Consider the following 25,604-nt stretch of genomic DNA (forward strand, 5'->3'; position numbering starts at 1 on the left):
TATGTACTACCCTGTCTGTGGGATGGTGCATATAAAGGATCCCTTAGTGCTAATCGGAAAGAGTAGTCCATGAAGTGGTGACAACGGGTTTCCTCTCTCAATATCTATATGGTCCTTAACCATGTCTGACGCCATATAACCGTAAATATAAGGTGTTGAGAGCGTAGATAAATAAAACATATCTTGTTTTTGCATCATTAACAACAACAACAACAACAACAACAGTAAATAGTGTTGTGTTTAACAGCATCACTAGACCACATTGATTTATTAAGCACCACCTACTGAATGTAAAATAAATGAACGTTCTGACACGTAGTCTTCAGAGGAAACCCGCTACATTTTCACATTAGTAGCAAGGATCTTTTATATGCACTTTCCCCACAGAGAGGACAGCACATCTCACGATACCTTAAATGTACCAGTCGTTGGGCACGGGATGGGACGGGGTAAAACAATAAATCCACCTAGAAGATTCGATCCTCAGACGTATGCTCCTCAGACAAGCGCTCTTAGGACTGACTTAGACTTAGATATGTTTTTAACGTGCTCCTATACCTCTATGGTTTCGAACACGCCTACCCCGAGTCCGGCTTCGATCATATCGATCGGTGGTCTGACTCGGGGCAGGAAAAACCTAACTATTATAACAATTTAAAAAAATTAGAAATTTAAGGCCAAAATAATAAATAATAATATGTCAACATTAATACATTTTGACTGCGTCCCTAAAAAACAAATAACCCTATTCTACACTTATAATAATAATTTAATTTGACGCAATTTTAGATGGGGAAGTATAAAAAGATATATAATTTACCTGTAAAATTATTTAGTCTCCAGAGGTAAGGAGGAAGGGTAGGGGGGTAGGCCCGGCCCACAGAAAAGTTATATTAAATTTAATATTAATTAGAAAGGATTACCAATCGTATTTCGGGCATTGGTGTGACCAGGAGTGTCGGGGGGGGGGGGGGGGGGGGGGGCGGGGCGAGAAGGGAGGCCGGAACTTTCACTAAGGCTAAGGCCAAACCGCCTACGCCCTATGGCCCCAAAGAAAACCTAACCACCGGCATCACAACCCCCCCCCCCTCCCCCCACCCCAGGACTGAGCTAAATATGGCCCCTAACAACAGCAACAACAGAGACAAAGTATACACTGGCAAGATTCGAACTATAATTATCAGCTATGCAAAAGCGTAAAACGATATCAGGTGCACTTTTGATTTATTTAATCTCCTTTGAAGTGCCGATCTTTGATGCAGACAAAATTATCCTTTACTACTAGGGTATTACGCAACAAACGCTTGTAACACTGAACTAATTCAATAATGAATGGCTGGTCATATTACAGAGGGAAGATAATCTAAAGATGATAAGCTCTAAGTTTACAACAATAAGCAAACTGAATAGTTAAATATAGTGATTAGGATCGACTTCAAATGGTGGAAGACATCCCTCTTTACATGTTGAACAATGGCGATTGTACGCAAACGTTAATTACTTGTTCACGGTCACGGGCACCTGTTAATGGTGATGTCAACGACGACAGCCATGATATAACTTGTTTGTGTGTATACTTCCAACCATGAACCGGCCTCGGTGGCGCAATGGTTAAGCCATCGTACTACAGGCTGGTAGGTACAGGGTTCGTAAACAAAAATACCACTACGTTTTGTTCAGAAAGGTGTTATTAAGAAATAAAATAAAATAAATAAAGCCTACACATGCAAGTATCAGTGCAGTGAGAAATGTGATATGAACGTATAAAGTGTCAGTATGTCTGCTAAGGAATTTTAATGGGAACTGTTAACTTGATAAATGTGTCGTAATCTTTAAGCTATCAGATCTGCATCTCCCGGTATTCTGCTCAAGGTTTACCAAACACACTATATGCATATTTTGAAGCCTGCTGACTAGACTGTGTGTGTTTCGGGTAGAGGTGTCTGGTTGCTTCTTGTAGCATTTGTACTATTCATCAACATGTAAGGTCAGAGTCACAAATGAACTCACATGCTCAACCTAACGCTCTGTGGTAAGGCACGGAACAAGAGTTTTTTTGCAAGGCGCGCGCGTGTGTCCGTGTCTGTGTCTGTGCGCGTGTGCGTGTGCGTGTGTGTTAAAAATTACTTCTTCATGAGAACAAAAAAATAAATCCTAAGCAGGGAGATAGAGACTCTCGAACCACCATTCTCATCCTCCGATGATATCATATTGTGTAGTTTAGACATAGTAATTGGCGACAGTCTGATCGTCGAAATTGGATGTTTTCAGCACATAATAGATTCTAGCCCTGTCTTCACATTTGAACAGGGTGAAGCTGGAGGATTCGCGGACTAAGTTCTGCCGTGACCAACCACCCACGTACTAACGACGCCTGACTGTGCTTTTAAAAGTCCAGCATTTCTGCTTATCACACAGTTTCTAGCTAACAGTGAATAACTCTTTTTTTTGCACACCCGAGTGCCTGGCAACACGTGACTTGGTCGACTTACAACATGGCGTGATACCTACATACAGAGCGCCACCCGAAAACCCAGCAAACAAAACCAGACGGGACACTTATTAATGGTAGATGGCTGCTAGGTATTCATAATGTTATTATTCGATACTTTAACACTGAACCTAGCGACCAGACATGCTATAAACACATCAACAAGAGGTGCTGCTGTCCGGACATTTTTTTTTTTTTTTAATTCATGTGCTATGTAAAAAATGAATGTGGGCGGCAGCCAGTTGACTAGAGTTTCAGATAATTACAAGGAAAACAACAACCAGTACAATCTGCTGCGTACGATGACATTCATGATAAAACTTGGTTTCGTGTATATCTCCAACCGTGACAAATTCAACTAACAAGATCACGTCAAGTACATACGTCCGTAAGTGCAAACGATTGTTAAAGTTTGTTTTGTTTAACGACACCACTAGAGCACATTGATTTATTAAACATCGGCTATTGGATGTCAAACATTTGATAATTTTGACATATAGTTTTAGAGAGGAAACCTGCTAATTTTTCCATCAGTAGCAAAGGATCGTTTATATTAACCATCCAACAGGCAGAACGAGAAATCTAACTAGAGCACGTCAGGTACATACGTCCGTAGGTGCAGTACAGATGCATGATAAAAACCTTTAAAGGTGCACATCTATTATATCGTTACAAGAAAACCAGCGTTACCTTGTCACAAAAGACCTTGATTTGACAAAATGCCCTGTGGACTGGTCGTACATCTTTGGGCTGTTCGTAGGTGTCAATCTGAATGTGTAGAGGGATTCCCTGGAATTAAAACACAAAATATAATACTACATAATTTAACCAGTATGAAAAGTGGAAACCCCTTTTCCGTTTATTTTGGAAGTCATTCTCCAATCGATTTTTATTAAAACCACAAATTCAAGGTTTTACCTTTTTTTTGGTTAAGATTTACCTTTTTCCAAATATTATATTAAAAATGTTTCAAATAAATAATCTTTTCATCCATCTCCAACGTTAGTTTACGTTGAAGGGTTCATATGTGAGAAAGTTTAAGTTGTTAATAATGCATGTCCACAACAGAGGAGACTATTTTACAATTTTAGGAAACCATAAGTCGGTTTACATGGTTTTTGCCACCCATCCCTTTAATATGATACTATTAGTAGTCTCTTGAACGCTCCTAAACATAGCTACAAGCTGCACAGTATCTGAAAGCTAAAACAAAGTTTATATCTCGTGTACATATTGATTTTAATTTGTAAATGAGATGAATGAAAACAAAAAGTTTTCTCAGTTTTCAATAATTTTTCAATGCAATAATATATAGGTTCGTTTAGGAGTATTTACTGCGGAATACAACATTTTCATAGTTTAGTTTGTATTAACGCATTTACTCGTCTTTCTCAGGTTTGTTATTAAGGAAAAAATATCATTACTAGTTCTTTATTTGGATTTAACTAAAACGAGCATTCAAAATCCATAAAAGGCAATTTCTATAAACCCTAGAAATTAAAAGAACTCTCCATTCAAAATATAAACAGGTTTGATACAAACAACCTCCCGCATTGGTTGAGCCACGTTCGAGTTTAACTCCTATCAACCTTACCATTACCCCCCCCCCCCCCCCCCCCCCCCCCCCCCCCCCCCCCCTCGAGTTCACACGAACCTTTTGAATCTTTCATAAATGGTAATGAAATGAAACATGTCAGCTGAGTATGCTTGAAAGGCGGTATTAGAGTATACCACTAATAACCGGGTGGTCATCTTTACAGCTGAATGATTGCGGTGAAAAACCCCAGTGTACTCAGGCACACAACAGTCGATAATTTTGTCGCCTACGCTTTACTAACACTTCTTTATGTTCATTGTTATTAATGTTAGTACATGGGTACTTCCACGACCGACCTAAAAACATCGCTCGGTGCACTAGTACACTTAATGTCCACGCACGGTTATCGTGGACTCATTACTAGAGTAAAGAAATATCGTAAAACGAATTCCAGAAATAATTACAGAAAAAACACCGATATTATCATTTTTATTGAAACTTCTCTAAGAAACACTTTCTATGCGTTCACTGTCATTAATATTAATACACGAGTACTTCCACAGATGATCTATAAATATCACACAGTGTACTAGCACTCGTAATGTTCATGCATATCTGTTGTGGACACATTATCAGATTAGAGAAATATTGTAAGAGGAATTCCAGAAACAATAACAAGAAACTTTATCACTTTATTGAAAGTTCTCTAAAAAACATTTTCTATACTTCCACAGCTGATCTATAAATATCGCACAGTGCATTGGTATTTTTAATGTTCATGCACATCTGTCGTGGACACATTATAACATTGGAGAAATATCGTAAAAGGAATTCCAGAAATAATGATAGAAAGAACCGTGATATTATTTTATTGTTTTGGTTCTCTAAGAAAAAGTTTCTTAAAGACGTTGTTACGAGTTTTATGCCAGTGTTAACTTATCGTTTAGCGCAGTCGTTGTAATAACTAAATATACGGTACATATTAAATATATTTTCTTGTTTAAAACATTAGTGTCTGAATACACAATGTGTTTCTTGGCATGCTACTGTTTGTAGTTGTTAAGGAAAAAGTATAAAAAAAACCCATTGTATTCGATTTATGTACTTTTAGTTGTTGAAAGAGTCAACTAGTCGATAACATGTTATATTGGCATCACACACGGGCAGTCTCCTTAATCTTAATACTGTCAACTTATTTTAGTCAGATTTGAAGGGAGATCACTACTTCGAATTCCTAATCGTTTTGTTGAATAGCTTTACTTACATGACCCATATATACAGGCAAATCTTTATTTAACAATCACCTGTCTATTCAAACCGTGTTAATATTGTCTCATATGGTCTGTCAGTACATACTAGAAAAAAAGAGTAAAGTTTGTTTTATTTAACGACGCCACTAGAGCACATTGATTTTTTTTTTTTTATCATCGGCTATTGGACGGCAAACATATGGTCATTCTGACACTTTTTTTTAGAGGAAATCCGCTGTCGCTACATAGGCTACTCTTTTACGACAGGCAGCAAGGGATCTTTTATTTGCGTTTCCCACAGGCAGGATAGCACAAACCACGTTGAACAGTTATGGATCACTGGTCAGTGCAAGTGGTTTACACCTACGCATTGAGCCTTGCGGAGCACTCGCTCAGGGTTTGGAGTCGGTATCTGGATTAAAAATCCCATGCCTCGTCTGGGATCCGAACCCAGTACCTACCAGCCTGTAGACCGATGACCTAACCACGACGCCACTGAGGCCGGTATACATACTAGAAGTAACTTGTATTAAGCGACGAACTTAAGTATCAGCTTAACACAAGTTTGAATGGATTCGACTCTTAAGTCAGTTAGTTCAAAAAGATCTCTGACATCAGGCCAGGACCCGTCGACGCCCTCGTAAAAAGAAACATATTTATTAAATGAGAACACTTCATTCATGTTGATCTCTTTCAACTGTGGGGGTAATTACAAAAGAGCAGCGGAGCAATAAGGGCAATGAAAACGTAACTCTATGAATAAAGGGTGTTTTCGTTACCAATATAAACCTCAAGGTTATAGCAGACAGGTACACGAGGACGAATTCGTAGGACGTTGATCGCTAGTACTACACCATCTCGAAACAACGCTGATTATGACAATTTTTTTCTTCATAGAGACGCTGAGCTCCAGACTAGATTAGAGTTGGTTAGATAAGAGTGATCATCGGCATCGGTGGCGCAGTGGTTAAGCCATCAGACTACAGGCTGGGAGGTACAGGGTTCGCAGCCCAGTACCGGCTCTAACCCAGAGCCAGTTCTTAAGGGCTCAATGGGTAGGTGTTGAAAAACACTGCCTAATCTTTATGTTTGCAAAATGTCTGATAGGTCCTTTCTGTCTTTAAAAACAAAACCCATGCCTAACTCTTATGTTTGAAAACCCCCCACAAAATACAAAAGTGTATAATAACAGGATTAGGACCTAATGCATTGAATGAAATGTCATTTGACAGTAACCTCATGACCAATCCATAAAACTTAATACATATACTTAATTAACTGTAGTTGAGACTGGTACTGCCCAACCCTCGGTTTAAAGGCAAAGGACCACATAGTATACAGAAATTAAAGAATGGTATTAATGTAACTAGGCTTCGAAACCCTGTCTGTTAAGTGCACAGAAACGACCCTGAAACCTAAAACTAAACAACAGAAATTTACAGCTAATAAAAAGTCAAATTCAATGACATAACAGTCAAAAATTGTTTAACGATACCCGAAAAAGAACTAAACAAAAATGGCTCTTCGGTTTATGACAATGACGACCTTTTTAGTATAATTTGTGTATCATTATTCAAAAACCTTTAAAATTATTTTTCACAAGGTTTATATTAAGAAAGACATCCCGACGGGAAAAGGCGCAGCAAACACATCAAAGCAGTCTGCTGTATGTCCTAGATCTTCGCTAGACAACCGAAAACACAACCACGTTTCTTTGTTGTAATCTGTAGATCGCCTTATTTGAATTCTGTCAGATTTACATTTCAATAAATCATCCAAGGTGGCAAGCAAACACAGACAACCGACATTGTCATCAGTGATTTGTGGCTGAGCTGCACCTTTGAAACCGTCGGGTCGTATAGCTACCGGAATTGTTACTGGACTTTGTTGACGATGCATTTTGTACTAAATCTGATGTAAATAATGTAACAACCCGCTCACGCATTCCACATCTAAAGATAGTATTGCCTTACGTAAAGGTAGGGCTCACATGACACGCTAAATGATTTTTAAAACGCTTTTACCGGCAATCCCCAATTTCATAGAACATCACTGTTGATTGCTTTTTATTATACCACAGACTAATTTAAGCTTCCAGTGTCCATGCACTTGGAGTGAGAGTTCGCCCAGTGGTAAAGCGTTCGCTTGATGCGTGGTCGGTCTAGGATCGATCCCCGTCGATGAACCCATTGAGCTATTTTCGTTGCAGCCAGTGCTCCACAACTGGTGTAACAAAGCCGTGGTACGTTCTATCCTGTCTGTGGGATGGTGCATATAAAAGATCCCTTGCTGCTAATCGAAAAGAGTAGCCACTGAAGTGGTGACAGCGGGTTTCCTCTCTCAATATCTGTGTGGTTCTTAATCATATGTCTGACGCCATATAACCGTAAATAAAATGTGCTGAGTGCTTCGTTAAATAAAACACTTCTTTCTTTCTAATACAAGAACAATCCTATGTTTGACATTAAAGGGACATTCCTGAGTTTTCTGCAGTGTAAGATGTTTCCGACTAATAAAATATTTCTACGATTAAACTTACACATTAAATATATTTTCTTGTTTAGAATATCAAATATATTTTAGGAAATAAAATGGAATTTAACCCAGTACAAATATTAGAACGATCAGAAACATGATTAATATAGTCACTAATATTGTATGCAGAAAAATATATTTGATATTTAATTACAATCGTTAAAAAGTCTCTGTTAGTCGATAACATTTTAAACATTGCAGCAAACTCAGGAATGTCCCTTTAAATACTTTTACATTGATCATTTTCGAGTTCGCTGATGACAAATATTTGACATACTAATCACTAATACACTAATTCCTTGGAATGACAGTTGTACACTAATGAAAGGATAATATATGGTTTTATAATTATGAGACATATGCTACTTTCATAAATAAATGCTGACGAAAAATAAGAATAACGTTTATTAAACAAAAGATTGATTTGTTGCTAGGCAACGTATAATTGGAGCTTCTTTTTTAATCTTAGTCAGCTACTTTACTGACACTAAACCAACAGCAACAACTGCAACAAAATCATCAACACAATTGATATTATCTTTAAAAGACTTACCTTGACACCTTTCTGATTACTGAAATCGGTACTAAGGCAGTGCACGGCAATATTAACCTGCAAAATATAGTACATATTGCTGTACATACTATTACGATATATTATGCACATTAACAACACAGGATCCGGTTTTTAACACTACGAACAGCTTTCGTCTAATATAATATTTTTTTTTAAACAGGAATAATTATGTTTCTTATATGGAACATTTATGTTTACACTTCCCATGTTATGGGTCATTCAGATAATAATCTGAAGTAGCTCAAAACTATTATTAGTCTGAAAAGAGCGTTCGCGTTTTGTTGATCACATATATTATGTTGAAAACTGCGCTATCTTGAGTCTTTTATCAAGTAATACATTTATGAATGAACAATGATGAATTTTATTCATTAATAGAACTTAATGCTATAAATTTAACTCCTAAAATTCAAGACCAGTCTCTCGTACCTTGACAGCAGATTCTCTGGGATTCCATCTGACGACCACGGCATTGGACGCTAGCTCATCAATGGAGTTTGGCAACACGCCTTGACTATTCTTTGTGTCTACAACGTGAAAACATGTCACACATACTTACTGTCTTAGATACGCACGTTTGCAGACAATTTCAGTGATCTTAATAAATACTAGGTGGAATTTGAAGTGACCAAAGGTGTAGAAGAGATTGAGGTTTGGTAATAATAAGACATACGTTTTGACAGACGGAGAAACACAGGGGGATAGAGAGAGAGAGAGAGAGAGAGAGAGAAGAGAGAGAGAGAGAGAGAGAGAGACAGACAGAAACGACAAACAGAAAGACAGACAGACAGGTGCATTAGACGCAATTCACAAAGACATTAGTTTTTTAAAAAGTTTGTCTTGTTTAACGACACCACTAGAGCACATTGATTTATTAATCATCGGCTATTGGATGTCAATCATTTGGTAATTTTGACACAATCTTAGAGAGGTAACACGCTACATCTTTTATATGCACCATCCCACAGACAGGATAAAACACACCACGGCCTTTGATATACCAGTCGTGGTGCACTGGCTGGAACGAGAAACAACCCAACGGGCTCACCGACGCAGATCGATCCCAAACCGACAGCGCATCAAGCGAGCGCCCTACCACTGGGCTACGTCCCGCCCTATGAGAATGGTTGTTACATGTGGACAGACAAAACGCATTTCTCACTCACCTATATCGAGTATTCGCTGTTTATAGCTGTGCTGGCGACTGTGCCAGAAATCCCACGCTTTACTCTCCTCCTCTTTAGACTTCTCTTCCCGAAACGCAAGCAGAATTATAGACTGGAAAGGAAAGGAATGCTTGTTTAACGACACCCCAGCACATTTTAAAATACTAGTATGGTAAGCAAAACACTTGGTCTAGAGTGAGACGATAGACGTAATACTTAGGCTTACAGGAAACAAGACGTATTTCAAATAATTTGGTTGGAACTGGAAAACCCAATCTCCTCCCTCCCCCCGACCCCCGCACGTTGATCTATTTGACTACATATCACGGGCCGTTTACCGTAAAGCTAAATTCTAAATGAACAGGCATAAACAGAAATATAACAAATGTTCACTGAATACAATTCTCAACACAGCAGACAATTCTTGTTTTTGTCATTATTTATTTACTGGATTACGTGTTTAAGACTAATAAGCATGACCTATATGATATCGTTATCGACCTAATTCCGCAGAAACGGTTTGCTACTGCCAACAAACATTCATGACCAAGCATATCGTCTGAAAAGATTTCTTTTCGAATGATCAAAACAAATATTTAACGAAATAGATGAAATGTCAACAAAGGTGTCCATGTTGGGCGTGTCCCCTGAACTGAGGGTGGAGGTCAGCTCTAATCCGGGTTCCACATTGTCCGTGACATCAACACAAAGTCGTCCATTACCGGTACTGTTGGCGCGCTGGCTCACCCGGTTTGCTCGGTTATGAAGATCAACATCACAGCACGATACATCTGTTTATTCTTGACAGCTGGGGTAACTACTCATAATAACCTGCGTATTTGCTCTGTTGTGAAATAGTTTTCATATCCCGGAATTTAACACAAATGAATAAAGACATAGGTTGAAAGGAATTGAAAAAGAGACAAGTACTTTTTACAAATAATTTTACCGGGTATTTATAGACAAGAACACCATGACACGAGTTACTCATTTAAATAACTCCTAACAGCAATTTAAATATTTTGAAACTAGTGATGTTTTTTTTTTTAAAGTGGGCGGTGAGTTGCTGCTGCTAAATAACATTATTCAGATGATTATAGGAGAGAATATGGGTAGGCGATGATTAAAAATACACTATTTTACAGTATGGTACATATAACTCACTAACGTTTATTTTGTTTTGTTTAACGACATTACTAAAACACACCGATTTATTAATCACCGGTTATTGGAGGCAAACATTTGGTAATTTTGACAATTTTAGAGAGGAAACCTACTACATTTTTCCATTTTAGTAGCAAGAGACATTTTATTTGCACCATCCCACAGACAAGATATCACACACCACAGCCTTTGATATTATACCAGTCATGGTGCACTGGCTGGAACGGGAAATAACCAAATGGGCCCACCGACGGGGATCGATCCTAAGGTACAGTACTGTTCAGTAAAATACTGAACTGCACAGTGAATACAGTACAGTACAGTCAGTACAGTAACAAAGTAACAAGAAGGCTATAAATTATATTTACCTTTACACAAGAACTCTTCGGTAATCTGAATTTCTTGTCGAATTCTAAAGTGAGACCATAATATTGACCTAAAAGAAAGAAAGAAAATAATGCAATAAACGACAGCAAATTACCTTTTTTTTAAGAATCAAGCTTTGAAGTAGTTCGAATAATAAAATCTAAACCTAAATACTAATTAATAACCATTTGATAAACACGAGTAAATATAAGACAGAACAAACAAGAAAACAAACCAACAAAAACACTGAGCACGGGTAAATTGAAGATGTGATAAATGTTATATATTATACTTTAGTATTGTATAGTATAGAGTTGAGGGGGGAAATGATTTTATTGTTTTACTTTTGAAGGAACAAAGATAATTGTTATGTTTACCTTTGTTCAAGTATGTCATTCTGTCCTCTTCAATACGCTGTGTCCCAGAAGTTGGAGACTCGAGAAAATATCGGTAACCAGTTGTTTCTACCTCTCTGTAATAATAAATAAATAAATAAAAATACATTAAAAAATGATGACGATGATGATGATACTGAAAATGATACTGATGATGATGATGATGATGGTGATTAGCGATAACTATAATACATTGCTTGTAAGTGTTTTTAAGTGATTATCCATGCATTAAAGGAGAAGGTGGATTAATCTGTGGATTATATTCAAGTATAAAATCTTTAAAAAGAAAAAAAAAAAAGAAAAAAAGCATTCAATCAATAAATACGTTTTGTTTGACGGGTACAAAATACATTTTTAGATACGAAATTATTGTATAATAAAAGTCACATTGTGTTAATTCAAACATTAGAATTTCCAGAAGTGCATTGAACATACAGATATTCATATTCTGCGCACGAATATGTAAATATGTTGTAATTTTAGTAATTGAAAAAGTTATATTGGTAGAAAATATGTTCAATGACTTAGAATAGTCTCTACAAAGTGATGTATGATTTGTAAAATCAATATCTGTTTTTTATTATTCAATGTTTTTATGTTACACTGGGGAAATCTTCATTTCAAAAAGTATCTTATATGTGGCGTGACAAATGGCAAGACTAGTTTATGATACAGTCAGCATTATAATACGCACTGGAAAGGAAAGGAATGTTAGTTTACCGATACCGCTAGACATTTTATACTACGGTTATTTCGTGTTTAAACCCGACGCCATATAACCGTAAATAAAATGTGTTGAGTGCGTCGTTAAATAAAACATTTCCTTCCTTCCTTCGTGTTTAAAACATAGTTATATGTACTTCGACATTTGGTCGATATAAATAAATAGAGACAACCCACTGCTGCCATATAGGATATGTTTTCCGATAAAACAGCAAGGGATCTTTTATATGCACTTTCCCATAGACAGGACAGTACATACCATGACCTTTGATAACGCTCGATCTTTACCAATAACTTTATCATTGAGCTATGTCCCGCCCCAATTCCACTGGATTCTAGGTGATTATTTGAGATTTAAAAGTTGTGTGAAGTATAAAGTATGAAGATGACACCAGTGATATTGTCTGAAATTGTATTATAAGCACAAGGCGTTAAGAAACCAGAAGCTTAATTCTCGTTCGGTACACTACACACACTAATCAACTCAGTGAGACATCAACCGTGACATTTATAGTTTACTGAGTATTTTCTAGCATATGACAAGTGTACTGACCACGTTTCTTTTATTTCTTTACAGTTAATGGAATGAATTGTAAGAAACCATAAAGATGTTATCCCGTGGCCGAAATTTAAAAACTAGGCCACTGTTGGTAGACTGGTCTTCAGTCACACAATCCGATAAAGCGGAACGTAACGTATTTACCCTGGCGTGAAAAAGAGGCTAACTAATATGATTTATTGTGGAATATAGTAGACACAAAGCCTTCTCAGTAATAAAGGCATTTTAATATTCTAGTAAGTAGTTCACAGCACTTTCATTGCTTTCTCTATAATTATTTATGAATGGAATAAAGGAGTGGATGTCCGCTCAATGCGTTATCAATTTATAACCTGATTTGTGGTAAAATATATTAACACGAATTGTAAATTGTATTTTTTTTTTTGTGATGTTTGTTTGAATTGGATAAACAGTTAAAGCATTAATAATAAAGTGTGCAGCTTTATTTAACCAAATAAAAGGTCAGTACGTTAAAACAGGTTAAACGTTTTATTTCTTAAGCTTTAATTTTCGCAAGTCGCTCATAGTATAAGCAGTCATTTGAATGTGACGAGTTAGATATGGAGTTCAAAGAGAAATATTTTCAGGCAATTTGCCGATATTCAAAGAGACCATACCAAGATACCCGCAAACATCAAATCAGGCTTTTCATGCACTTTGCCGATATTCAAAGACACCATACCAAGATACCCGCAAACATCAAATCAGGCTTTTCATGCAGCTTGCCAATATTCATAGACATCATATTAAGATACCCAGCTATTGTAAGTGGTACCCCCCGCCCCCACCCCACCCCCCCCCCCCCCAAAAAAAAACCCAACTAAAAAACCCAAACAAACAACCAAACAAAAAACCCATCAAAATCATTATGAAACGAATATTTCCGTTTCCATTTTAGCCCTATTGTCAAAAAACAATGGCCATATAAAATGAAACAATTCGTTTAAATGCCTAACAAAATAACCAAGAACAAATGAAGTGAAAAAGAATGCTTGTTTAATGACATGGAATTGTATTAACCCCAATATATAGATCACATCAAGGGCGATTGTACTTCTATTGTGACCATTTCACAAATGATCACGTGTAAGGGTGGTTGTTGTTGTTGTCGTTGGTGGTGGCGTAGTGGTGGTGACGATGGTGTGATGGTGGCGGTGGTAGTGGTGGTGGTGGTGGGGTTGGAAACAACTTTTATGTTTATGAATCCGCGGAAGGTATGTTTTCATAAAGGAAATAATTCCAATTTAATTACATTTTATGGGTGTCTAGAGTGAAAGAACGTTGTCTCTCACCCCAACACCTACCATGAAATCATTTCTCCTACAGATTTATTGCCAAACACTTGTTGCCCTGAATACATGAAGCTTAAAAATCAGAACTCCATCAGACCGTAAAGGCCGACGTGAGTCTAGCTGAACAAACATGCAAAATATTCATAACGACAATCTCCCCTCTTAACTCCATTGAAGCACTCATCACATGAACCTATATATCAGAAAATACCCACACAAAGTTTTTAGAAAACGCATTCCCAGATGACTAATGTAGCGTGGCCCCTTTGTCCAGCGCTTGTGAATTAATACATTCAAGGCTTTTGACTCTGCCGGACACTGTATAAATAATAAACCCATTCACGCGAAGCTGTAGGCAGCCAATTCTTTGAAAACTCAATCAACCAAACACTTGGGAAGATCTTGTACTTAATATTTCTGCTATTGTAGTGGCAGCGGTGGTGGTGGCGGTGGCAGCGGCAGCTAGGTCATAGGACACAGGTCACTGAACGTACCGAGTTCTATCGAGGTTATTAATAACAAATGGTAACGGTAATGCTAAACGTTTTATTACATTGTGACACTGCTGGAATGTACATGCACCTCTACCAAGAAACAAAACTGGATTCATTTGCGTCACTGATTAGCAGTAAGGGATCTTTTATTAGCATTTACAAGACATATTTGGTCACCCATTAAAATACTAATTATAGATTCCTAAATGAAAAATAACCCAGTTACTCCATTGAATCTATTTGATCTTATGTTGGCACTCTTGTCCACTAATCTTCATCCCATTTCAAAAATTTGTACCATTAATTACCCATCTATATAACAACCCTACTAGACCACTGACACTCTAACCAAATGCACAGCAAACTGTACATCTAACACACTGCGTTACACTACAGCACAGCAAGGACCAGCCATGTAAACCTGGCATTGGAGTCGTGTAATTTCGGAGGACTACACTGCCGCTCGGCCAGTTCTCGTTATGATAAGACGGTAAACAAGACGCGGTGACCGCCACCGAAAAGGTCATCCATCATCGAGCTATCCCGGGGAAACAAGCCAGAACGAATGTCCGCTAATCATCACCGTGTCTCTAGTCTTCTGGACATGTGAGTGGACAGTCCAAGATGGATGGATTAAGTCATCAGTGCAGACGGCTCTGACCAGTGGGCAATCCGCGCCATCAAGATGTTGTGAGTTCTGGCCTAATCCCAAGGAATTTCAGCTGACAATGTAAATCGGATCACGCCGAAATCGCAATAAGTGAGATCTCCTGTCAATAAGCCATCAATTGTATTCTGTAAGCCAAAGAATGCTACTTGGCTTCAATTCTCTTTCAGTTCGCTAGATGGCAAGTCACTCGCTGACTCAAGGAAACACAAGCTTAATGTCTAATTTCGGATAGAAATATTGGTACATCCATAGTGGTTGTACTGAATGGATGAACGATTGAATACACGAACGATGAAATGAATTAATGAAAGAAGATGTATACATAGATGACAGTATTTATGTATGTATCTATTATGTATGTATGTATGTATGTATGTATGTATGTATGTATGTATACATGTATGTATGACTATCTCTATATTGTATGTCGAGGTTGACTGTTACATACATAGATATTAACGCACTGGCAGAGGGTATAATTAAATCCTTTCTGACCTCACAAATTGTCCCATGCCGTTACTGGGACTCGAACCTGTGGCACCAAATCGCCCGCAAATTGCAGACTAACCACGATGCGCTCTGAGCTACTGAGGCATGCATGCATGCATGCATGTATGTATGTATGTATGTATGTATGTATGTATGTATGTATGTATGTATGTATGTATGTATGTATGTATGTTTTAACGAAACAATGAGTGAATGAATGAATGGATGTTAGAATGAATTAGCAATACAGAACTGTGAAATGCAGAATGAAAAGAATAAAAGGACGAATGGAAGAATGAATAAACGAATGACTTGTCTATCTTATTAAACAGCACAAAATTATTGAATGTCTCAATCAATAAATTACAACGTAACTGAAGTGCTGTTTCAGATATTGTAATTAGAATATAAAATATTTAGAATTGCGACAAACAAAATCGTAATTCAATACACCTTTTTTCAAACATTACCTACAGACGAGTAAATATTTATATTCATCATGATCTGAACTGTTAATAATTTTTTTTTTACATATATCGATAATTCAATAAAATGCATTTCTGAATGGCACTTACACAAATTAAAGTATCACCAGGCGTCTGTCGTGCGTCAAACCAGTGCCCCGCGACTGATATATCAAAGGCCGTGGTAAGTCCTGTCTGGGAAAGTGCATATAAAATAATCTTTGCTGCTAATGGAAATATAGGTTTCTTCTGAAGACTACGTGGTATAATTGCCAAATATAGGTTTCCTCTGAAGACCACGTGGTATAATTGCCAAAAATAGGTTTCCTCTGAAGACCACGTGGTATAATTGCCAAATATAGGTTTCCTCTGAAGACCACGTGGTATAATTGCCAAATATAGGTTTCCTCTGAAGACCACGTGTTATAATTGCCAAAAATAGGTTTCCTCTGAAGACCACGTGTTATAATTGCCAAATATAGGTTTCCTCTGAAGACCACGTGTTATAATTGCCAAATATAGGTTTCCTCTGAAGACCACGTAGTATAATTTGCCAAAATAGGTTCCTCTGAAGACCACGTAGTATAATTGCCAAATATAGGTTTCCTCTGAAGACCACGTGTTATAATTGCCAAATATAGGTTTCCTCTGAAGACCACGTGTTATAATTGCCAAATATAGGTTTCCTCTGAAGACCACGTGTTATAATTGCCAAATATAGGTTTCCTCTGAAGACCACGTGGTATAATTGCCAAAAATAGGTTTCCTCTGAAGACCACGTGTTATAATTGCCAAATATAGGTTTCCTCTGAAGACCACGTGTTATAATTGCCAAATATAGGTTTCCTCTGAAGACCACGTGTTATAATTGCCAAATATAGGTTTCCTCTGAAGACCACGTAGTATAATTGCCAAAAATAGGTTTCCTCTGAAGACCACGTAGTATAATTGCCAAATATAGGTTTCCTCTGAAGACCACGTGTTATAATTGCCAAATATAGGTTTCCTCTGAAGACCACGTGTTATAATTGCCAAATATAGGTTTCCTCTGAAGACCACGTGTTATAATTGCCAAATATAGGTTTCCTCTGAAGACCACGTGGTATAATTGCCAAAAATAGGTTTCCTCTGAAGACCACGTGTTATAATTGCCAAAAATAGGTTTCCTCTGAAGACTACGTGGTATAATTGCCAAATATAGGTTTCCTCTGAAGACTACGTGGTATAATTGCCAAAAATAGGTTTCCTCTGAAGACTACGTGGTATAATTGCCAAAAATAGGTTTCCTCTGAAGACTACGTGTTATAATTGCCAAATATAGGTTTCCTCTGAAGACTACGTGGTATAATTGCCAAAAATAGGTTTCCTCTGAAGACTACGTGGTATAATTGCCAAATATAGGTTTCCTCTGAAGACTACGTGGTATAATTGCCAAATATTTGACTACCAGTAGCTGATCGTTAATGAATCAATGTACTCTAGTAAACAAAAACAAACTTTAACAGTTGCGCGCCAAACGGTCACACCAAGATACTGTTTTCAGCTTCTAAAGACATGAGGATATCTGAGCACTAACAAATGAAAATATAGACATTTATATTTTAATAAGCATCAGACAGAACTGCCATATATTATTTTTGGAAGACTATTAAGTAGTTACCTGTTTATTAAAGTTTGTCTTGTTTAACTACAGGACTAGAGCACATTGATTTATTAATCATAGGCGATTGGATGCCAAGCATTTGTTACTTCTGACACATTGTCTTAGAAGAAACCCTCTACATTTTTCCATTAGCAGCAAATGCACTTTCTCACATACAGGATAGCACATATCGCGGCTTTTGATATACCAGTCGTGGGGAAACGGTTGTATTGGAGAAAACCAAGTTAGATAATGTATGCACATATATAAGATGGAAACAACTTACAGTTTTGGTATGTTCACTCCCGGGCCCGTCTTCTCCTGGTTAGAAATTTGGCGAGAAAACGAGGTGACCGATTTCCTTCTTTTCGAACCAATTTTCTCTTTGTTTACACCGGTATTAAACTGACCAGTGGAATCCTTTGTACACTGAAATGTGAATGAGAAATGACACAAAATTAAAAGAGATAAAGAAAAATATATAAATGCAGGAAAAAATATTGATGCCTTTTGCAAGGCGTGATATTTAGTTACAAACGATATGTTCTTTATTTAAACAATTGTAACAAAGACAGACAGACAGACAGACAGACAGACAGACAAACAGACACAAATAAACACACAAACAAAAAGACAGACGAACAAACTAAGAGATATGTGTTTCAAGATTTAGTAAAGAACTATTTTTAAACAATATTGAATAATAATACATAAATTAATTTAATACGTTTCATGGATTTATCAAAGAAGCAGTTGTTGAATTAGAACAAAACTATACTAAATGCTTATTTTTGGTGTGACTTAAAGATAATGAACCATGCAGAAATCATTTACTGAAATACCGACAACGATTATGACCATATACACATTTTAAAATACATGTATTATACAAATAAAATAACTGAAATAAAATATTCAAATAAAATTTCTCTGCAGTACAGCCGTTCAACATTTCAAATTAATTTGGTTAAATACGTTTTGATATAAGATTGTCTAAATAATTAAAGGTTAAATACAGTTTTAAAAATAGCAGTAGTTATTTAGCTACACGCTAGACAAAACATTTATAAACACATTAGTATTTATTTTAATCACGAGACATAAAAAGGAGAAATATTGCTTCCGTTTTAGTGCTGGTAAATCTGGATTTTCCTGATCTATTGGTTTAACCTGTCTGGACCAGACATATTAATTTTTGTAAATGTCACTAACGTTTTGTCAAACATTCATAATTCTATTCCATCAAAATTTCAATACAGATACATTATATCTCTGCTTTTATATTTCTATACTTCACATCTTTGAAAAACATATATATTTGTAAACACCAAAGTTGCACCCAAAAAATAACAGTAAACTATAGTCCTTCCCGCAGGGAATGCCTTTTTCATACTATTGAGTTTACTTACAAGCTATTTATTTCTGAGTGTATTGTTTTCTAAATTACACACAAAAATAGTTTTTTTGTGTGTGTTATTTCCAAAACACTTTTAGTTCTCTTCTTACGTTAAATCAAACAAAAATTATTTACAAAAACATTTTTGTAGAAGGATGGGACGGACATGAGTAGATGAGTAGCAAAGGTGAGATTTGCATAAATGTAAAGAAATAATAAAGGGAAATAAAATAAATTGAAATAAAATACAATCATCATATTTTCTGTTTCAAAGCAACAAAAAAAGGTCCTAATCACCACCCAACAGAACAACAACATTACAAGTCTAAATATGACGCAACTGACACTAACCATATTTCCGTTGGATGGCGACAGACATGGTTCTTGATAGCCGCTGTCCGGCGATTTCATCCCATAGTTCTCTGATCCGTTCGAATTCACATACTGCTGCAAGTTCTGGTTCTGAAACGTGTACTGCTGTTGCACATAGCGCTCCACCATCGAGACTCCTTGTTTGTTTTCAAGGTCCATGTTGCCCACAACCGTCGGAGAACTCGGGTACACATAGTTCTGATTGTAATACACATTGTTTATAGAAGGCAGGGGTTCAATGCTTTGCAGCGGCTGAAGCACCTGGAAGTACTGACCCTGCGGAGACTGGACGATGCCGCTGGGGGACATGGCGGTCTGCATACCAGACGTCAAGGGTACCGACACAACCCTGGTGTCGGCTTCGTACGGAGGTGGGGGAAGTTCGCCGTTCAGCTGGTCGAGGAATCCCTCCTGTTTGACAGGAAAGGTATGCACCTTGCCGTTCATGCTAGACTTATCCTCCGCGTATTCCCTGACTGGCGAGTGTGGCTCTGCATCTGCAATAGGTGATGTCGTCAGTCCATTCTGGTTCATGCGCTGCTTGAGCTTCTCGTTAAGAGCCAGGACGACCTTCTTTGATATGTCATTGCCTTTTGCATCCGGCGCAACATCCTGGGCAGCGGGAGAAGATGTATGGACTTGTCCTGGTTGGGGACAGGCCGGCTGAGGCGAGCCCTTGTCGCTAGCCGGCTGCTGCCCATCTCTCAACGTTAGATCTTTCGGCTCAAACGAATTTTTCTCAAACGTTGCCTCCAGCTTCGCTACCTGACTGTTAATCATGCCTTGCTTTCCGTCATTGTGTAATTCGGCAGCGGGCGACGCATGGGAACAGGACGATTTCGCTTCCAATTCGCTTTTGATTTTCTTCAGTACTTCTTGCGGGATCTGAACCAACACACTGTCGTTGCTATCTTTCACCTGTGGAATCAAGAGTGCATTCACATTTAGCTGAAAATTAACTACGTAAATATAAAAAAGGTAAAAAGAAAAAAAAGCAACAACAACAACAAGTGGCGGCAGAAGGTGCGCGGTCAATGATAGTGTGATATATGGACCAGCTATATCTAAGACGTCAGATGACACCTCCCAAGACTTTGATATTACGAACCGGGAGTCGAGGACGGAGTCGCCAAATTGCAATCAAACGAGTCTAACGGAACGAAACATCCGCACTCATAAAACAAAACGATCTATTAAAGCATGACTGCGACATAGTTTTACACAACTTGTGGCGATTAATGTTTTGTGTGCTGTTGTGCCCAAGGCATAAACATCATGTTTCATTATCTTGTCCATGTAGTGATCGTCTTAATACAGAGAGGACTAATACTGTACGAATGATACGACTATGTGTCGTTGTGTATTAATTTTGTATTAGACAATCCGTTTAAAGTTATGTCTCTCAGCATGTACGTTTGTATGTATGTGCGTACGTACGAGTGTCCGTCTCTCTCTCTCTCTCTCTCTCTCTCTCTCTCTCTCTCATTCTTTTCTCTCTGTATTTTTTGTGCGTCTCTCTCTGTGTCTCTCTCTCTGTCTGTGCGTGTGTATTTACTCTCTCTCTCTCTCTCTCTCTCTCTCTCTCTCTCTCTCTCTCTCTCTCTCCTCCTCTCTCTCTCTCTCTCTCTCTCTCTCTCTCTCTCTCTTCTCTCTCTCTCTCTATCTTTTTTTCTCTCTGTATTTTTTGTGCGTCTCTCTCTCTCTCTCTCTCTCTCTCTCTCTCTCTCTCTCTCTCTCTCTCTCTCTCTCTCTCTCTCTCTCTCTCTCTCTCTCTTTGTGTGTATGCATTTGCGTCGTTGTATATGTTTATCATTTGTATGGGACAAATAACAAACCTACATGTGTGTTAATGGGTATTAGAGGCACACCTTTACACTGGGACATACAGTAAATAGATGTAGCTCTGTCTTGCTTGGAACTAATAATATTATCTCGCCTTCATGTAAAAAATACTTTAATCCCATTGGTTATTTATGCTAATATCCTTGTACCCTTGTAGGTTGAAACAAATGTTCTTATACACTGCCTGTAACTTTCAACAGTTTATTATCAATGCGTATTTTCTATGTACAAATGAAAGAAACTTAACAATTTAGCCACCCTCACCACTTCATCTTCATGATTTCCTATTAAGAAATATTACAATGACATCTATATATGCACTAGCAATTTACAATTACACACCTATTTGTTCCTTTAGAATGTGTTTTTCACATTTAATAATATTATTTGCCGAAACATTCCTAAACTAAACAATCACAGACGTTTTCAACAAATGCCGTACATTGTTTTAATGTATTTCTGTGAAGTGCTCATTATTCACACCTTGCAAATCCATTGGGACCAATCGAACACAAATGATGAATGTTACGGCATGTTACGCCGCCTGAATAGTGTGGCAACGCCTGCAGGTAAGTGTCGTGCTCGTACCTGTCTATGGTTGAGTTCTCTCGACTGCGAGTGAGTCTCTAGGTTGAGGTATTTGTCCATGTCGTTCTGTAGCAACATGTGCACGTACTCGGCTCCGGCGTTCAGCATACCCTCTAGGGCTTCCCGGCGCTGTTCTGGCCTGGGGAAATAGAAAGAATGGATGGATGAATGAATGAATGAATGAATGAATGAATGAATGAATGAATGAATGAATAAACGAATGAATGAAGGAAGATGGAACGAATGAATGAATGAATGAATGAACGAATGAACGAACGAACGAACGAACGGATGAATGCATGAATAAACGAATTAATGAATGAAGGAAAGATGGAATGAATGAATGAATGAATAAATGAATGGATGAATGAATGAAGAATGAATGAATGAATGAATACATTTTTATCGACACCCCAGCACAAAAAATACACATCGACTATTGGGTGTCAAACAAAGGTAAGTAAATGAATATGATATTTGACATTAAAACTATAAATTATATAATTACTGTGGAAATAGAACGAACGAATGAGTGAATTAATGTTTAACGACACCCCAGCAAAAAAATACACATCGGTAGGTATATGAATATGATTTTTGACATTAAAAATATAAATGATATAATTATTGGGGAAATAGAATGAATGAATGAATGAATGAATGAATGAATGAATGAATGATGGATGGATGGATGGATGGATGGATGGATGAATGAACGAATGAATGAATGGATGAATGATGAAGCAATGAACAAAGGTTTGAATGAATGAATACTCGCTCGATAAGACCAACTAACAAACCAACCAACCAACCAACCAGCAAACCAACAAACCAACCAACGAATGTTTTACACAAAGTAGATTGGGATGATTTTCGTATCCCCGAGTGGGAAAATCAAAGAAAAGGCCAATATAATGCATTTGGGAATACTGTTATCTTTATTGGAGTTCGATTACACAATGTTGAACAACAAGACCATAAATGACCAAGATAGTGAGCTAATACATGCAGTATGTAATCCAGGGCCGCAAGTCTTACGCAACTAGTTGTAACTATAGTACTATACTGACCGATTCCAAGCACTCATATTGCTGTGTGTACGGGGCTTATAGAAATTAGATTGTAGTAAGATAAAGATTGTTCACCAATAAGTAAAAATCTGAATTAGTAGCGGATGCTAGAATTTGTGAAGAGAAACATTTCAAGAGTCCACAGGCAAAACGATCAAAGTTACATTTTGACAGTTTTGAGAAATATGATTTTGAAAGATTGTCTCTGCCCAAATGTGTTCAGAACCATGTCACATAAACAACACTGCATACTTCACTGTTGCAGGATTTTATTGATGTACATGATGTAATATTGTTGTTGATTTAATAAAAAATATATATTATGGTGTTTATTTACAAATTGGTGTTGTGAACATTGATAATTATTTCCTTAAAGTGAATATGTTTTTCAGCAATAAAGACTAGGAGAATGGATTGTTTACTGGCAGAACAACATAACACTTTAACTCGTTTTACAAGTACCCAATGAAACCATAAAGCTGATAAATTTGGATAGTGAAAAGAATCTCCATTTTATCAAAATATGACTTGGATTGTGGACTCTTCATATGGATATGAGGAGAGGAGAGAGTAAAACATTTTCCCAGTGTAATTATATTATTGTTTGAATGGTTGGTTGTTTGAGATATTGCTACTGGAATGTAATAAATAGGAAGTAGGTGATTAGAAAAGTAAAATATATAAAAGTCATTAGATTTATACATTTAATGTCTTGAAAGTGCTGATCACGTTACCAGTATAATCAAAATCAAATATTATGCAAATGATAGGGGAAAAGTGCAGACATTCTTACTGGGCGTCACCAAAATAAAATAATAATTTTATATTACTCACTTAAATATGAGTAGGGCGTCTCCTATCTACACGCCCATGTACTAGTATCCGATAACGGTAGGGGGAGAGGTAACCGACAGTTGAATTTCGTGTGGGTGGAGATACACTGGTATTAATGACAGCAATACTGTTTTGTTCACGAAACTAAAGAAGTTCACTAACAACAAAATGAGGGCAGGGAAGTGGATGTAAAATTGCCCAGCAGGTTTATCGAAAGCTGACTAAGTGCCATTTAAAGGACGTAGAAAACACTATCTCATTATATATAATCCGAGAGAGGGTGTCACTGAAATAAAGAATTCACAATTTTTTGAAATGGCATTTATTTTGCAAATAAAGCTTAATAAAACCCCACCCCCTCCCTCCAATGGAATTTCATCTCGATTCACCTCTGCAGATCCAACTAGTATCTCTGAAGTGACATAGCCCAGCAGATTTATCCATAACACTGACTACTATGTCATGCAAAGGACGTATGTAAAAAAACAAAAAACAAAAAACAAACAAACAAACAAATCCACCGCTATCGCATTAAATATGATCCGAGGGAGAACATCACACTGAAATTAAGAACTGACGAATCTTTGAAATGACATTTGTTTGGCTAATAAAACTGAACAATAGCTCACCCAACCCCCGCTGGGATCTCATCTAGACGCGCCCCTGCATCAACAAACAGTAAATTCAGACCATACTGGACAATGGTCAAACTGCGGCCACTCACCGAGCATCAGCGAGCTTGTCCATGATCTTCATCCCACTCTTGTCAATCGCGGGCAGGTTGATGTACTCGTGCAGTAGTGCCGCTGCCGACGCATGCTCGTCTGCTCCGTTAATCGCCGTCGTGGCCGCAGTGAGAGGGTGGCCGAAAAACGCCTTGACGTCATCCGGCGGCCTATCACTCGCGGCCAGGGAAACCATCGCATTTTTCGTCGCTGTATTGTCTTTCTCCTCTTTAAAGTTTTCCCTGGAAATAAAAGAAGATGAATAAGCAGACGTTCACAATAAATACATGTAATTTCAGAGTTAAAGGCGCGTACCCCTCGCTGAAAAACAAATTGTAGGTAGCACCGTCATGCTATATACAGATTTGACAACCTATCTTCAGAAACCTAGTATGCCAGAGTTGTCAGGTACACATATTTATAGCATTCTCGATTCTCTGTTTCGAATCATTGAGGTCAGCTGTGACTTTGAATGATAGTGTCCTCTCAAGAGTGTTGTTGTAGTTGTCTGAAGTGTTGTTGTAGTTGTCCAGGTAGTCTCCCTCAGTTTCAGGTAGTATCCCTGTAGATGTTTGCAGTCTTGAACGGCATGTTCGGTCGTCTGTTCTGCTTCTCCACAGGAGCACATGGGAGAGGGTACTAGCCGGAACCTCTTATGCATGTGCTGCTTCAACCTGTAGCGCCCAGTCCTTAGTCGGAACATGATCACCTGTTCATGCCGAATTAGTTGGAAACAACCATCAGTTAGTTTGGGAGATCTGTAGAGTGATTTAATATGAGTTTACATCCCTTCATATGTTACGCAGATACCCTCCTGTTCTTTAGCTGCACCCAGGTTTGCTAGTCTATCTGCATTTTAATTTTTAGATATGCCACAGTGAGTACGGATCCACTGCAGTACGACTTGGTCGACACTGCTGATAGGGTGTAGAGCTTCTGAAAGTTTATCAACCTTGCTGTCTTCAA

The 25,604-nt window shown here is 37.6% G+C and overlaps 1 protein-coding gene across 3 annotated transcripts in view; it reads right to left on the reverse strand.

Moving 5' to 3' along the window:
* LOC121373863 (grainyhead-like protein 1 homolog) overlaps positions 1–25,604 on the reverse strand; it is a 77,642-nt gene that overhangs the window by 14,934 nt on the left and 37,104 nt on the right. For all 3 annotated transcript variants that reach the window (XM_041500639.1, XM_041500637.1, XM_041500638.1), the window contains exons 2-11: positions 24,638–24,880; positions 22,010–22,148; positions 19,559–20,497; positions 18,098–18,240; positions 11,461–11,555; positions 11,086–11,153; positions 9,554–9,665; positions 8,817–8,914; positions 8,367–8,423; positions 3,182–3,280 (exon numbers count right to left, since the gene is read on the reverse strand). In XM_041500639.1, coding sequence (XP_041356573.1) covers positions 3,182–3,280; positions 8,367–8,423; positions 8,817–8,914; positions 9,554–9,665; positions 11,086–11,153; positions 11,461–11,555; positions 18,098–18,240; positions 19,559–20,497; positions 22,010–22,148; positions 24,638–24,880 — 1,993 coding nt within the window. The remainder of the gene's footprint in view (positions 1–3,181; positions 3,281–8,366; positions 8,424–8,816; positions 8,915–9,553; positions 9,666–11,085; positions 11,154–11,460; positions 11,556–18,097; positions 18,241–19,558; positions 20,498–22,009; positions 22,149–24,637; positions 24,881–25,604) is intronic.

The sequence above is a fragment of the Gigantopelta aegis genome, chromosome 6 (genome assembly GCF_016097555.1).
Source record: "Gigantopelta aegis isolate Gae_Host chromosome 6, Gae_host_genome, whole genome shotgun sequence".
Taxonomy (NCBI): domain Eukaryota; kingdom Metazoa; phylum Mollusca; class Gastropoda; order Neomphalida; family Peltospiridae; genus Gigantopelta; species Gigantopelta aegis.